The sequence below is a fragment of the Poecilia reticulata genome, linkage group LG9 (assembly GCF_000633615.1).
Source record: "Poecilia reticulata strain Guanapo linkage group LG9, Guppy_female_1.0+MT, whole genome shotgun sequence".
Classification (NCBI taxonomy): Eukaryota; Metazoa; Chordata; class Actinopteri; order Cyprinodontiformes; family Poeciliidae; genus Poecilia; species Poecilia reticulata.
Genome location: NC_024339.1, coordinates 21,528,846 through 21,544,912, shown reverse-complemented (window position 1 = coordinate 21,544,912; position 16,067 = coordinate 21,528,846). Strand labels below are relative to the sequence as shown.

At 38.6% G+C, this 16,067-nt stretch overlaps 2 protein-coding genes across 3 annotated transcripts; one reads left to right on the top strand and one right to left on the bottom strand.

Moving 5' to 3' along the window:
* Nucleotides 1–284: 284 nt before the first annotated feature.
* Nucleotides 285–8,729, bottom strand: mob1a (MOB kinase activator 1A). 2 transcript variants are annotated; one of them, XM_008418589.2, is made up of 6 exons: nucleotides 8,602–8,729; nucleotides 6,483–6,649; nucleotides 3,711–3,804; nucleotides 2,776–2,909; nucleotides 2,405–2,568; nucleotides 285–1,896 (listed from the first exon to the last, which is right to left on the bottom strand). In XM_008418589.2, the coding sequence occupies exons 1-6, from the start codon at nucleotides 8,622–8,624 to the stop codon at nucleotides 1,819–1,821; spliced, it is 660 nt and encodes a 219-aa protein (XP_008416811.1). In that variant the 5' UTR covers nucleotides 8,625–8,729; the 3' UTR covers nucleotides 285–1,818. The 2 variants fall into 2 exon arrangements, with proteins under 2 accessions (XP_008416811.1, XP_008416812.1); XM_008418590.1 differs by lacking the exon at nucleotides 8,602–8,729 and adding an exon at nucleotides 8,131–8,291.
* Nucleotides 8,730–10,203: 1,474 nt separating this feature from the next.
* mthfd2 (methylenetetrahydrofolate dehydrogenase (NADP+ dependent) 2, methenyltetrahydrofolate cyclohydrolase) lies at nucleotides 10,204–15,614 on the top strand. Its single transcript, XM_008418588.2, has 8 exons — nucleotides 10,204–10,397; nucleotides 12,801–12,985; nucleotides 13,721–13,843; nucleotides 13,988–14,140; nucleotides 14,238–14,345; nucleotides 14,602–14,694; nucleotides 14,780–14,905; nucleotides 14,994–15,614. Exons 1-8 carry the CDS (start codon nucleotides 10,318–10,320, stop codon nucleotides 15,140–15,142), a joined length of 1,017 nt encoding a protein of 338 aa, XP_008416810.1. The 5' UTR covers nucleotides 10,204–10,317; the 3' UTR covers nucleotides 15,143–15,614.
* The last annotated feature ends 453 nt before the right edge of the window (nucleotides 15,615–16,067 follow it).

Below are 16,067 nucleotides of genomic sequence, written 5' to 3'. Positions count from 1 at the left end.
CCCTTTCAACTCTTCTGGTTTAATATGTACACAGCTCAAGATTAATCTTACCCCTCATTACTATAATTTGATTAAATTGCAGTCAATACACATCAGCTTATCGGAGCTGATTAATCCTACACAAGCTGCAATTACATTCCTCAAGAACTTGGCTCAATAGATTAAACTAATATCACATTTAATATTCTCCTTGGCATCACTGTCATGTGGCTTTTTAATATCACACCATTTTAGTTATTAATCCAAAAACACTGCTCCACAAAACAAAATTACTCAAAACCGAATTGTCTTTAAGATGTTTATTGAAAGTTTGATCCATCAATACTGTGATGACATTTTATTGTAAGGCACAATTGTTCAGAAAAAAACACTGATTTGTTACATTTTTGAATGTGGTACATTTATCCCCAAAACTCCCACTCTATTTTAATAAACAACCATCCAATAATTGGATCAAAACAATGAAATATAAAAACCTTTAACTCCTACACCTGAAATAGTAAATGTAACCAGGAGTTTAGAAATGATATTGTGAGCTGAAGCAAAAACAGTGGCAGAGTATACAGTGAAAAATAATGAGTGGACACCACTTCTGCACCTGCAAGGAAAATCTAGATTTAAAGGGATTTTAACAGGCTTCCACAAGCTCAATCATAGTGAGTTACAAGACTGACGCAAGTTTGGGTGAAATGTGAAGCCACGTAATCGATTTCATGATCAACATTTTGAAGACCAGACATCCAGGATGAAAATTAGCTTCATCTGCTATATGGACAGAACCTGCTGCTGTAGCCAGCGTAAAGCCCAATAACTGGTAATATCACAGGAAACAAAGACTAAGAGTATATATATATATATAAAAAAGCAAAACTACAACCATCACTGGCATACAGATGAAAAAGGGATTACATAGCTTTCTAATACAAGGAAAAATACACAAAATAAAAAAATAAAGTGGTTAGGGGTTCAGCAGAAATACAAGTCAAACTAAAAGGTCACACAATGATCTTCATTCTTTTGTCATCATTTCTATAATAAGGCTAATATTAAAAGGATAACCCAAGGATTTATAGGCTCTTGATAAGAAAATGTTCAAAATTACCTGTGAAAACTTCAGCACATTCACCATATTAAGTGTGGAAAACACTATTGCTTAGGCAACATAAAATAGCTGCCTGAAGATGGGCTTGATAAGGTATTATTGCAATAATCCATCTCTTTACATTAAACTGACTTAACGGTCTGAACAGGAGCAATGTTACAAACAGCATTATACATAAACACACCTGTACAAGTATGTGTCTGCCTTCATTTGCTGTGTTGTAACAAGTCTAAAAGCTCACTAAAGACCAGGTTTATTACTCTATATTGTGTCTGTTACTCTCCTCTGTTCAGACATAAAAAGCTGGGATATTTGGTCGATCATTGCAGTTCTAATAACCCAGAGTTAAAAAGTAAGGAAGTGTTTAGACAAACCAAACACTCTGCAGCAACTCTGTAAACAAGCAGCCGTTTTCACCTTGGTCCAAAAAGAAAAAAACAAAAGGATTCAGTAGACTACTCCTACAGTCGGTAACCACAGTCCTGTGAAAAATATCTTTCCTTTACTACACTATTGTATACAAGTCCAAGAGGCTAAAAGGCTCAAAATCTGTGTAGAACAAAAGGGGATAAAAAGAAATGTACAGTACAAATATTAAGTGTAAAGGCACAAATGTTCTTTACAAGTTGAGGCTAGAAACCAGAGGTAGAAGAAGAGAAAGGGCAAAGAACAAAAAAAACAACAACAAAAAAAAAGTTTAAAAAGGGAGGAAATGTCTATCTGTCCTTGGATCCAAGTTTCTCAATCAAGTCCTGCAGAGGAGCGAGCTCCCGCCTGTCAATAAGGTTGAACTCCTGCAAGAGGAAGGAGAAGATAATCAGACTTTGAAACATTATTCAGATAATTTATAAAATTCTCCACATTTGGCCCAGTCCCAAAATAAATTTAGAGATTTCACTCCCATTTATTCAGTTTTGCTCATCTTGCCTACAAATTTGCATAAAAGCTTTTCCATTAGCTTTTGAAATGGCAGCATCACAACAGATGACTAATGTCATAATCAAAGACATTAAAAATCCTATAATTTTGACAGCATTGTCTCTAAACTCATATCTGAAGTACTGGATAAAGTCATTACAGAGGTCAGAGCCACATCAGGTCATCACTCTGCAGAGCTCCACATTAAACAATTATTCAGTGCAATATGATCATTTTCAGTGATAATCAGGGTTTCTGCTCCTGATCCCAATCAGGTCCATAAAGTACTGAAATCAAACTTCTGACCTTTTCCAGTCTGCATAAGAACTATGCAGAGATATTTCAGTCTTGCACAAAATTCCCACTGTAGTGTGATGACCTCACCTGGACGAAGAAAATGAAATGCTTGAAGGAGGTGTTGAGGTGAGCCTCCTCCTGCAGCTGTATCACGGAGTCAAAATGCTGATGGTAGATGTGAGCATAAACCCTGAACAGCCGCTTCAAGATGGTTTTGGCCACAGACATGAAGTTCTTGGGGAAAGGAACTCCTGTAACACAAGATTATAAAAAAAATAAATAAGTTGAGATGAAAATAGTCTTTTTTTTAAAGATTTGTGACCTTTACACATTCACTTTGAGCTCTGGAATAATCACGTTAAGGGTGTGCAGAAGTTTAAAAAGGTTTACAAAGAGGAAGTGCAAAACAACTAGAATCAATTTAATTCTGTGTAAAACTAGAAATGAACAAAGCCCACCAATCTTTGAGGGAAAGAGCGTCTCATCATCCAGCTGGTCCTGCACCCAGGTCATCAGGTAGTCTATGTACTTGGGCGCAGAACATTTGATTGGCTTCTTAATGTTGGTCCCATCAGCCCAGTGATACTCATACCTACACAAAGGGAATTCAATCAGCAGGCACAGAAACTAATTATCGATTCAAGTGCAGGTGAGCTTAAATAAAATTACAAAAAAAAAGCTAATTTGCATGATGTTCTTGGCAGAGGTCGTGTCAACAGGAAACAAAACTACGTCTCTTCCTCCTGATTAGAAGATTAGCACAAAGTCTTGGATGGACCGAGGATAGAGGAAGTGCCAAATCTAGATACTAAGCTCATTTCCCATTTTCCTCATGCGACGGTCAAACAAACCAATCGCCTCCGTCATTTTAGTTGAACATAAAGTTTCACATTGCCCAGTTTCTCAACATGAAATAATGACTAAAAAGTGATGGGTCAGAGAAAGTTTCTGAAAGTGAAGTTCACATGGTTTAAATTTGGTGGTTGCAACACTTGATTTAGGAGCTCAAATACTGAAAGTCATTTGTGATTCTCGTTTCTGTATGAGTGCATCATGGCTGCCTTTGAGAAAATTCAACATGGAGTCTGTTGTGACAGCCTCTTATTTACACACTGTGGCCACAGATTTAATATTGGCTGCCTTTAATTTTCCAAGTACTGAAGTTGAAGGTTTTAATTAAATTGTCTTTTCACCATTACAAAGGGAAGAGTGCATTTGAGAGTCTATAGTAGGACTAAAAATCTACAAAAAACAATGTTCCAAAAAAAGATGGAATAACCCTTTCTAGCGCCACATGTGAGGTTCTTCCTATTGAAGTATTAGTAATATTTCCAGTGCAACTTTGTTTTGTTTAATTTGTAAACAGGTTGCATGTATTGAAAATGTCCATTACCTTGGTCCTGCAGACATCAAAGGGCAGCTGGTCTCAGTGCAGAACTCTGTGATGGTGCCATACAGCATGTTGATCTGGTTGAAGAAGTCCACAGCTGAAGAAAAGAATAAAATATCAAGTAACATCTAAACAGACCTGTTCTTGCTTTATCAGGAGGAGGATTAGTTTCAGTTTAACAGCATCAACAATTGCTGTATCATGGCAACAAGGTAAACAGATCTATGCAAACAAATAATTTTTCATTTTAAAGTTTCTTAAAACTACATTTAAAAAGCTGATGTGACGATACTTTAACACTTTTGAGACTCAAAAGAAATGTTACAGATTTTAATAAAATCAGATTTCTTTAATATGCAAGAATAAATCTTAGAAAGGTATGCATTGGCAAGTTTAGAGCCTACAATAAGTCTGAAATGACTGACATGTCACCTCGAGTTTACTGCCAAGTGATCCTTTTCATTATACTGAGCATAAACAAAAACAACTGGCGTATTGACAAGCAAGCCAAAGCCAATTAAACTTGTGGTGCAGAATCTTGACTAAGTGAGACAAATGACTGCCTATGACCAACAGGAAATGTTTGCCTAATCAACAATGATAAAGAATTAGTATTTTTCTTAGGAACACTGATGAGTTACTCACATGCTCAGAAAAAAAGATATTAAAGTGAATCAGGAACATTTAATTGCAAAACAAAGCACAGGTCATTCATTACATTTATTCATACAAACTGGAGTTTGGTTCCTCATCTGTGTGAATCCCCACTCACTTACCACAACAGTGGGTTTCTTTCCTTAGATGGCTGAGGAAGAATCAGTATGACCAGAAGACTTGATCTTACACCACTGACCAGCAAAACATCTTTACATAATGCTTACAGCGCATTGAGACACCAAGTCATAGTTTGGCCAGGAATTGTTCATACCCCTGTCAAATTTAACTTTAAAGTAATCCTTTAATTTTACCAACATGTTTCTTTTGACTGGAAGTAATATTAGAACAACCAAACCAGAGTCCTGACTGAATCTGTGTGGGGAGCTGCAGATTAGGATGATGGGATGTGGACAGATGCAGAAAGACAAATAAAAGGATTTGATTGTTTTGATGCCAGTCTGTTATCTAGACCCTCAAACTAGATGCATTGTGATTTTATTTTGGAGAAGCAATTCATGCTCTTAACACTTTGCTGTAAAGAACTGGATAAGTGAACTAATAAAGTGTTGCCCAATAGAAGCCTTTACGCAATGTCTTCTGTGCAAAACTCTTAGTTAATTTGCCTCACGGCTGCAACATTCCAGCAGCTCAAACACTTGCTCAGAGCAACCACACAGACTACTGAGGTTTGATGTTGGCCACTGAAGATCAATTCAGATCCCACCAGTTTTCAAAGTAAGAGTGGCATTACCCTTGAAAACAAACCTTAAAGTCATTTCTACTTGCAAAAGAAAAAAAAAAAAAGTACATAGATTGTACAATTTGATGTAATTAACAATTTGATACAAAATGGAAGAGCCATTTTGAATATTTGTGATTTGATCAAAATTTAGAAATAAGGGCAGCCCGATGTATAGCAAATATATTGCCATTGCAATTTCAATACATATAATGAAGTATTAATTTTGTATAGTCTGGATTACATCATGTGCTGGCAATTGTATTATAAGTACCAAGATTTGACCATTTCCATGGCTATGTGTCGTCAGACAGCCGACAGCCACAGGGAAAGTTAGAAGCGTTGTAGTAATTAATGGAAACCAGTTCAGTGAGGAAAATTGTGATTTTTCACAGCTAATGTCATTATGTTTTTCAACAACACCATCACCTGATATAGTGCAGCCTGGAGCAAACGGAGATGTGAGAAGCTTCTAGAAAGGAAACTCCATTTCTACAGGAATATTGATGTTTCGTTCAGGCAGCAGCAGAGAGCTGGACTTCTGCCATTTTGCAGGATTTGAAAATGTCAACTATTTGGAACTACCAGAAACAATACCCAGATCCACATACAGTGACCACTGCTGCTTACAGATACTTTAACCTACTGTGCTACTTACATTTGCTAATGCAACACATTGCTTCAAATGTCAAAACTAGACATTGCTAAATACTAAAACCAAGTTACAAATCCTTTTCACATTCACTGTGAGATATTATAAATGATGGCAGCTAGAAAATGAAATCTATTTGATGCTACTGAATCTAGTTCTTGAAAGAAAATCTACATTTGAACGTCAAACCTCTACAAAACCAGAGATTGGACATAAGCCATGAAACCATAATCACCAGTCTTCTGCACTCGTGTATGACAACAGCTTAGCAGCTTTATTTACCAGTCATGTGAGTGGAAGCTGCATGATCTCCACCTGGGATGACTGAAGCCATTTATCATCTCAGAGCACATTTGCAATTTTTCCGATTAGTCCCATTTTATTGAAGCCATCTTGGTGCCATTTGGCCATTTAGTGCAATGCATTTAAGCTGATCTGAGATCCGTTAATCTGCCTCCTACTGCATATTTTTCTGCATTAAAAAAATCTGAATACATTTTTTTAACCTGATTACAAGCTTTCAATCATTATAAAAATTTAATGCCTTCTACTTTTGTAAATTATTGGCTGCAATATGATCAAGTTTTAGTTGTGCGTTTGTATATTCACACACAAACCACTATTTTAAACCTGTGGTCAAAGATTCATCTCAACATTGGCCCGTAGTAAAAATTTAAATAGTCCCCTGTACACTAGGTGTGTTGATTCATTGTATTTGTTCACTCACTGTTCACAGCGATCCATTCATTGAGATCCTCTCCCTCTGGCAGCATGACAGCCTGTCTCAGGTTCCCGCTGCCCAGCGTCGCCTCGGCGTGTTTGAGCAGCTCATACTGGTGCGAGCCTTCTGGGATGTTTTTCTTCGGCTTGAAGGTCTTAGATGAGCGACTGCCACTGCAAACAAGAAAGGCCAGAACTAAGCAACAGTGTGTAAACGTGGCATGGTTGTACAAGTGCCATCAGGGAGTAAAGACACTTTGTATCCTCTTCAATATTTCATTAAGCAGTCTTCTTTTAACCAGCTCTGTTGCTTTGCAGTTCACACCACGTCTCATGTTTATTCCTGGAGAAAAATCTGCCTGGGAATCTTTGAGCTGTAGGACGCATCTGGAAAAACCCTCAAAGAACTGAGCCTGGAGGCATTTTGATGGGCTCCATATCAGTTCTCCCTTTCATACTCCTAGTTTGCCATTCGGTCTCTTCCCATTTTGCACAAAGTCGTACTTAAATCCTTGCCTATCACTACATTTCTCCAAATAGTCAGGCATTTTCAAAGAATTGATACAAATGCTTGAAGCTTAAATATTTGAAATTGTATATCGTTTTCTGAATACTTTGACAAGTTTCTATTAATCCATTTGTGATCATTGTGTGAATTTGGCGATTAAGTAAAGAAGCCAAACTTAGACATAATTTCCTGCTGACTGATAATCGTCACATTTCCTTTAACTTGCCTGTAAAGGTAGATGGGTTAGAGAAAAATACTTCTAGTCAGTTGTCAGACCTGGTACAAAATCTCTAGAGCAGACATAACCGACTAACATTTGGAACAGAAAAATCCCATGAAAAGTGGCTCGATTTTGTTCCAGAAAGATGTGTTAAAAAAAAAAAAGAAACTGCAAACACACCAACTCTAGACATAAAAGCTCAAAGTCATCCTCAGAGCCACCAAAGCTTCTTAAAGCAGAAGAGGTGCAGGACTACTGAGCTTTTTGCATTTCATCCATTTTAGTTCAGCCATTTAAAAAAAAAAAAAAAACTGGGGTGGCTTGTTTTTAGTTATAAATGTAACCCAGCTGGTACAACAGACAGGAAATGTAATTGTATGCCACTGTGACTGAACGGGGGGATTAACTAACATGATGGATGCTTGGAGTCCCTAAAAATAGAAGTTAAAAACTAAACAAAAATCTGATGTAGAACTGAGCACCTTCAGTCTTGCTTAGAAAAAAAAAAAAAAAAATGATATCGGGGTTAGGTTTACTCACCCAGATCTAAAGCTGAGCAGTTGTGAATAAAAGTAGTCCGCACATAATTAAATCCAGAATATTAACCTTATAGGTTAGAAACGCGATTTAAAGCAAAACTGACCATATTTAGTCTTAAGAGTAATTTAGCCAATTACTTTGTCTCATAACTGGCATTTCCCTTGATACGCAATTAGTCCAACCGTACATGTTTTAAAATGTACTTTTGTGTCATTTTAACGACGCTAAATTCACCTTATTAGCATTTAACCTATCCGTGGTTGTTTTGAGATGCAGCCGACTAGTTTTCGGTCTCAGCTAACTTCCCTTGTGAACTTTGCAGAAGCGCAGCTAACCCTGACCGCAAGCTCCGCTCTGACTCAGGAAGCAAACTGCAACTTTACTTACAACAGGAAGCTCATCTTGACGAAGAGGTTGTTGAAGAGTCTTTGTAAAAACTTTAAGTTGAGGTTTAGTACGTAGAAATGTGCTTTTAAATCCCTTTCTTAGGATGAAGAACTATAATCGACTTGGCGTCAAGCGAAGATGAACTGCACCCACAACGGCTCTTCCTCTGTTGACTGTCAGCAGGCAAACTATCGCCACCTTCAGGCCACAGATGGATATGACCGCTTTCTGTTATAACTCAGTTAAAATTACATGATAAAGGTAATTGTGCCAAAATTGTTTAAGAAAATGTGAAATATTTTCCACATATTTAATGACGAAATTATCACTAATTTTACAGACATGTTCACGAATAAAGAATAAAGAAATCAGAGGTTCACAGAAAGTGTGTTACAGACTCAATCCAGTTGGAAGTAACAAGTTTATAAATTGTACACTGAATGTGTAATTAATGTTCAGCGTTAAACAAACCTTGGAGGTGAGCTGTGAGCCATCTTTTAGAAAAGAGAGGGAAACGCCTTACTGATGAGAACTTAGGCTTGATGAGTCCTTGCTCACGGAAACAAATACAGCAATGGTCCCCAGAGCCCACTGCCTTGCGTGTTTAAGGTGTTTCCCTGCTGCTGCACACCTGGGTTAAATGAATAGGTGATTAACCAACTTCTATAGCAATTGCAGGAACGCAATGGAGGTAATATGAATCAGCTGTGCTGGAGTCTGGACTCAAAAACATGCAGGACAGCAGTCCCTGAGGACCGGGGTTGGGGACCACTGATCTACAGGATATATAACTCTATCAGATACTCGACATTAAATCAGACAAAACCTTTTTTTTTTTTTTAAGGTCAGTCAGTATCACTAAAATCATTTCTTTTATTTCAATGTATGGAAACTTCTGACTTGAAGAAAGAATTAAAACATTGTCAAAAAATTGCTTCTGTGTTTTGGTTTGAACAAATTAAATATTTTTTGTCATCCTCAATGACGTAAAACAGTAAAGGTTTTAAGGTTTTATTGTCAGACAAAATGATTTGACTTTAAACAACAGAACAGTACTGTTCTTCTGCTGTTGTAAATTTGACAACTATACAGTCTCTTATTCTTATTTTTTCTGTGTTTATCTTAATTGAAAATGCATGTCTCCATGTACCTTTTTCCTGGAAAAGTTCATCATTGCATGTTCCTCTGTGTTGCAAATTATTGCTCTTATTGTAATTTGCTGTGGTTTTTAAAATCACAAATAAAGGCTTAAAAACCGAAAATATATTACAATCAATTTATTAATGTGTACTAATTAATTTTAGAACATTCATTTTGATGTTTATGTGGTGAAGTCCTTGACTTCCGGTTTGAGCTGTATGTTTTTATTTTAGAGCTTTCACTTCCTGTTTAGTGCTGTGGTGTAGCAGTTAACTTGTTATCCTAAAAGTACGGCAGTTAAAGCAGTTTGTTAGACGAAGCTTCGCGTAATTACGGCAGTTTGCTTTTTACTTTTACAGGATAAGCTTATTGTTTCATAGTGGCACCCCTCCGATCCGAATGGTCAAAATTATTTACTATTAATGTGTACTTTGTCCGTTAATATATTTATTTGGCTTAAACTTAAAATAGCAACGGAAATGTAAAATGATTATAATAACACACATCTTGTATGTGTTTCAGCTCTAACGGTGGTAATATGTGGATTTTAATGCTAAACATAATCCGCATATCAATTAAGATATATCAATTAATGCTTTATTTCTAAAGGTATTAAATCTAATAAAACCACCAGTAAAGCCTCATGCTACAATTATAATTAATGTGTTCTCCAATGCAGAATTTATTTATTCATTTCTTTATTTTTAAAAATGGTCAGTCACATAAAATCGTAATAAATTAACATTTGTGGTTGTGACACAATGTGAGAAAGAAAGTACAGAGCAGAGAGGGTGTAAAAGCCCAAGCTTTAAACGGCTGAGGAGGCAGATAGCCTTGTGGGAAACCTATCGTGGGGTTGTGGGAGTGGGAGATAGCGGTGACGCAGATACCGTGAGGGGAGGGGGCAGGGCTTTAAAGCCTCGCTGCTCCTCTTCCTCCCTACCAGACTGTCTTCTATCAGGCTTCGTGGGGGGGGGAGGAGCTCTCAGTGAGTGTTTCATAACCAGCCGGTGGTGGTGTGTCTCTTTCCTCCTCAGAAGATCAGAAATGGCAACCATCAGGAGTCTCAGGAAACTGTGCCAGCACGTACAGCATCAGGTCTGTAGCCTGCACACGTCCGCCTCCAGGTGAGCCGATATTTCCGCCGGGAAAAACCGAGGGAAACTAGTAACACATTCATTCAGGGCACACGAAGCTCTGCGGTCGATCCCATTTAAAAGCCGGGCTCGATGTGCGTCCTAAGCTCTCCTCAGCACATCGCCTCTCTGCTATATTTAGCGTACACTGAGGATGAGCATGTTGATTTTTACAAAGCGGTTTTCTGGGTTTCGCTGTACTAAATGTCCTCAGTTGTATTGGTTCTTCCCATACCGGCATACTGCCCCCTAGCGGTATGCCGGTAACATTGCAGTTGGTTTGGCTGATGAAATCTGGAAGAGCGTTTGCAGATTGGGGGTCTGAAGGAGACAAGTTTCAGCTGGGCACCGAGGTGTTGGGTTGCATGCAAGGAATATCCATTCAGATGTTCGAGTATTAAAGTTCAATAAATATGTTTAATAATAAATCCCAATAATAAAGAATGTATTATCTTTAATCATTTTTTAAGTAGGTACATTTATTTTATATATATTTTAGAAATTCATAAAGACTTGTAAACATGACTGTTCCCCATAATACTTAAAGTTAACAGAAGGAACAACCATATATGTAAATTTTTCAGTAAGTAATATCACATGTGCATGAGAAATGTATCTGCACTGCAGTTTATCCTAAAGTTTTATTGGTCAATTTCAGATCAGTTATATTGCGTTCAGTTTATGTGAGAAACGGTAGCTTAGCTCTGAGAATAACATCAATGTTCGAAGCCAAAACTTTATTTTAATTTCACAATTTTAAGTTTGAACTGGAATAGTTTTGCTCACAGTAATCCATCCGTTATTTTCTGCTTAATCTGGGTTGGTTTGTTGAAGCAGTCGCCTCGGCAGAGACCCAGACTTCCCTCTGTCGAGCCACTTGGGCCGGTTCCTCCAGGAGAATCCCAATTACAACCAGAACACACCCTTAAGCCATAACACAGTAAACCTGAATAGTAACTATGTATATTTTTTGTTCACAACTAATTAAAAAAAAATTTGTGGATGCATATAAAAAAAATTATGAATGGATGAGTATGTATTTTTCTGTTTTAACCAAAATAAATGATTTCCTTAGTAAGCTGTGGGACCTTTTTCTTGCTTTAGCGTGACAATATTCAGTCTTGCAGGCTAAAACGGGTCATGCTGTCTGTCATCAGTTTCATCACACAGATGGTAAATTCACATCCCGTGAAGGAATTTAGTGGGAGCGTGCTGTGTGCAGCCTGAGCCCATTTTAAGAAACCAAATCTTGTGGGTCCTGCACATGATCTGAACGATCACAAGATGGATAATGTCAAACCAATGGTGTGTTGGGCACCCGTTGCTCCTTAACATCCAAACGTTTCCAAATTTGTCAGCCTTGCATCAAAGCAATCCTGTTGATATGCAAGATAAGACGAGAGTCAAGGTGCACAGTATATTTGAATCACGACCGTCTCTACAACATCAGTGTGTGCAGGAAGAACTGCATGGAAGCAATGTTTGTTTGGGTGTAATATTTCAGGTGTCCTACATAAAGATGATCCTTTCCAATAATATATTTGACCAACTGGATAGACTTTCACTGCCTCACATCTGACCTAAACCCTACATGCATACCAAAATCAGAAAGCTCAAAAAGAGACCAATAACTGGAAAACAACCAGAGGGAGAAAATTGTGGGTTAATAATAAATATTGTCACTGCAGTATTTTTCTCTAATAATGTGCAGCCCTACTCAAAACTGGCTAGGACTTGAACAAATCTTGAACAAACTCTAAAAGTGTAGCTGGTGGATAAATGTTTCCCCAAGTCTGTCTCAGGATAGTTTTTGAATGCATCTGAAAGGAGAGTAAAAAGTTTTAAATCTGTCGTCTTGCTGCCCTGCAGTCTCTACTCATTTGCTCCTGGTTGTAATACTTTTTTCCCAGATTTAATTGGTTTTGGCAGAGCAACAGAGGTGGTTACATCACTGATGATGGCTCATTACTCTCTAGTTATTAGCTGTTTGGTTATGTTTGTTGTTATGCAACGTAGCTGAACCTTGCAGAATTGGGACAAAGTAGTGGGGCAGCAGTGCATAGACCTATAAACGCCGTATGTTGATAACTTTAGTCAGTTGGAGAGTTGTAGCTGGTAAATTTGGAAGCTGGAGCTGATGCATCCCCAAGCTGCATGGCTGAGCGGCGCTCGGGTGTTAAATGTCCTGGTAAATCAAGACCACTTGCACTTCCAGGAAGTAAGGTTTAAACTGGCACTGAACAGATCAACAGTTGAGATGAAGTGACGCTCCCAGCTTATTTTCCTTGACTTCATTACTAATGGAAAATAAATGAAATAAATTTCTCCCTCTTTTTTTTTTTTTTTTTTTTTTTTCCCCCCTGTGTAACGCTTCACTGCATTTCCCACTGTTAGGGCAGAGGCTGTGGTCATCTCAGGGAGGAAGCTGGCTCGTCAGATCCGGGAAGAAACCCAGGCTGATGTGGATCAGTGGGTCTTAGCTGGCAACAGGAGACCCCACCTGAGTGTCATTCTGGTCGGAGACAACCCAGCCAGTCACTCCTACGTTCTCAACAAGACTCGGGCTGCAGCCGACGTCGGTAAGCACGGAGAACCATCTCAAAGTGTAAAAACAGTTGACACAATTTCAACTTTGACTCCTGGCATAAAACCTCTTCAGTCACCATGAGTTTATTTTTTTTTAGCCTTACGGCCACAATTTGTTGCTCTGTTAATAATTTAAATAAACGAATGTAAATAAAATTTATATTATTCATCATTTGAGGAACTATTGTTTAATAGTTTGTCACTTGCTGATTACCTGGGACGTACAAGTGATGTAATACAGATGCCCAGTTTTTTCTCAAAACGGGAAGGACAGAAGAACATTGTATTCATGTAGCACAGATGTTTATTAATCTTTATAAATCAAGAAATGTCTAGATTTTGCCTGATAATATATGCAGCCTGAGCAATAAATAAAAAAGTGTAATACAATTGGAACTGTGATAGAAAAGCTGGAGGAGAACACCATAACTAGAGATGATCATGAAACGCTCCAAAGCTAATGTTTCTTTAGCGGGTTGAAAACCATATATGTGTGCATATATTCAAGGAAAAATTATAAGTTGACTGCTATAATGGGAGTGGGTGAAACCAAACTGTCCTGAAGTTTATCTGAATCTGATATGGGGAATAAAATGCCACCAAGGGCTGCAGCATGATTCCTTGTTTCAGAACAAGTGGACCTAATCGGAATATTATTAAAAATAAAATTTTAAATACTCAGTTTTAGCTCACATGCTGCTCTGTCTTCTCGCCTTTTACTCCCACAGGAATCTCAAGTGAGACAATTCTCAAACACTCAGAGATCAGCGAGGAGGAGTTACTGGACCTAATCTATAAACTCAACACAGACCCTGGTGTGGACGGCCTGCTGGTCCAGCTGCCTCTGCCAGGTTTGCTAAGAACAGATCAGACATGTAGCTATAAGGAGCCTCCTGAGTCAGATTATCTGCTTTCCTGTTAGCCAACATGGAGATGTTTTGACCCCCATAAGTGTCTTGTATTTGTCCAAACTCTAACTTGCCGTTTTCTCTCAGAGCACATTGACGAGCGCACGATCTGCAACGCAGTGGCTCCTAACAAGGATGTGGACGGCTTCCACGTAGTCAACGTTGGCCGAATGTGCCTGGATCAGTCCACCATGCTCCCAGCCACTCCCTGGGGAGTCTGGGAAATTATCAAACGCACAGGTAGACATGACTGACCCCTAGCTGTACATGCTACAATAATAATTGTGTTTTTTAAGAAATGAAATAAAATGTAACGATCTGTATTTGCGGCTTCCAGGTATTCCTACCTTTGGGAAAAATGTTGTAGTTGCCGGACGCTCCAAGAATGTGGGCATGCCCATTGCCATGTTACTGCACACAGACGGCCAACATGAGAGGCCTGGAGGTCAGTTGTACATCATCTATGTCTGGATTTCTAAATGTTTACAATTTATGACTTGTAAAAGTCTTCACACCCTTAATTTTTTCCACATTCGGTCATGTTGGAACGAGGGATTCAAATGTACTTGAATGGGATTTCATGTGATAAGCAAGCAGTGAACAAAGTGTGATCAATGTTTTTCAGCGTTATCATCATCAAACTTTAGGCTCTGTGTGATGCACAGATTTTAACACCCAGTCTGTCTTCTGAAATGCTGCAGGTGATGCCACAGTCACTATTTCTCACCGTTACACTCCAAAGGACCAGCTCTGCCAGCACACTAAAATAGCCGACATTGTTGTGGCTGCTGCAGGTTTGTCTCTGTTTGCTTTCATCCTAAATCTTCCAGTCATCTCGACTTGCACGTCTCGTCTAATGGCTCTCGACGCGGTTTTTAGGAATTCCCAACCTGATCACAGCGGACATGATCAAAGAGGGAGCCGCTGTGATCGACGTTGGAATAAACAGAGTGCAGGACCCTGTCACTGGAAAGAGCAGGCTGGTTGGAGATGTGGATTTTGAAGGTATGAGAGATTAATTTTGATTGGATTTCTGCATGAGCTCACTTCTCCTGTGTCTTTATGATTTATTTTATTTTTTGCCCACTTTCAGCTGTGAAGAAGAAGGCTGGGTTCATCACCCCGGTACCCGGAGGTGTCGGACCCATGACCGTGGCCATGCTCATGAAGAACACTGTCAAAGCTGCTAAAAGTGTCCTGCAGTTTCCCCCAGAAAGGATCCGTGTGGCTGCCGCATCCTAATGGAGCCACACAGTAAACCTGAGCAACATGGACACATTCCTCCCAGCACCACCCTCTTGATTTCTTACTTGGAGCGGCGCAGTGAGCTCCACGTTGCACAGACTGGAAAGATGATTGCTCGGAGGCTTTTCTTTCTACGTGTCAAGTCCAACCATTTGCAGCCTGTTACACTAACTCATGCAGCCGCGTGTGCTTTGTAACAGTATTTATCATTTTTAATTGTGCGTCTTTGATGGTTTTGAAGAGATGTTTCTATTTATTGCTACAGAGACAATATTTTACACATGAATGCAGACTCGTGGCAGTGTATGACTCTTAAGCAGGTGAGCAGTGAAGCAGAGTTTTAGTTTAGCCTCACATAAGTGTGTCAAGGGCTATCAGGAACAAGATTGTTTATTAAAAGACAAGCTTTAAAGATTCACTATTGCCTTGCAAAAAAAACTATGGAATAAATGTTGCATTTTTCTTCTCACATCGCTTCTTTTTGTTGAAAAATATTTAAGACTGGGGTGATTTTATTAAATAGTAAATGGGACCTGAAATGCTGGACTCATCTGAGACAGAATATCAAACTATGCATCTGGAAATGAGTGAAGTATTCACGCCATTTGAACTTTTAACAAAAAATGTTTAATGTTTGAAGATGAAATTGACTGGGTTTGAAATGATCGACCAGCACAAAATGTTGAAAATAAATGTGCAACTTTTGCATGAAAATATCGGCACAGATCATAGACAAAGTTGCACAGAAGTTTAAAGTGGTGAAAAGTTAACACAAGCTTAGGAAATCTCAGTACAATTTTTTTTTTTATCCTTTGGAAAAATAAATGGCAACACATTGCTAACATGGATCAGAGAAGTGGCCAAAAGGCACATGGTATCTGGAGGATCTGCAAAGATCCCTGACTCAGGTGGGAGAATCTGT

Excerpts from the sequence above, each read along its gene's own strand:
- mthfd2 (XM_008418588.2), top strand. The coding sequence starts at position 10,318 with ATGGCAACCATCAGGAGTCTCAGGAAACTGTGCCAGCACGTACAGCAT. Across the intron at positions 13,844-13,987 it reads GGTCCAGCTGCCTCTGCCAG|AGCACATTGACGAGCGCACG; the intron begins GTTTGCTAAGAA and ends GTTTTCTCTCAG. Across the intron at positions 14,346-14,601 it reads CCAACATGAGAGGCCTGGAG|GTGATGCCACAGTCACTATT; the intron begins GTCAGTTGTACA and ends GAAATGCTGCAG.
- mob1a (XM_008418589.2), bottom strand. The coding sequence starts at position 8,624 with ATGGCTCACAGCTCACCTCCAAG. Across the intron at positions 3,805-6,482 it reads TGAATGGATCGCTGTGAACA|CTGTGGACTTCTTCAACCAG; the intron begins GTGAGTGAACAA and ends TCTTTTCTTCAG. Across the intron at positions 2,910-3,710 it reads TTGATGTCTGCAGGACCAAG|GTATGAGTATCACTGGGCTG; the intron begins GTAATGGACATT and ends CCCTTTGTGTAG.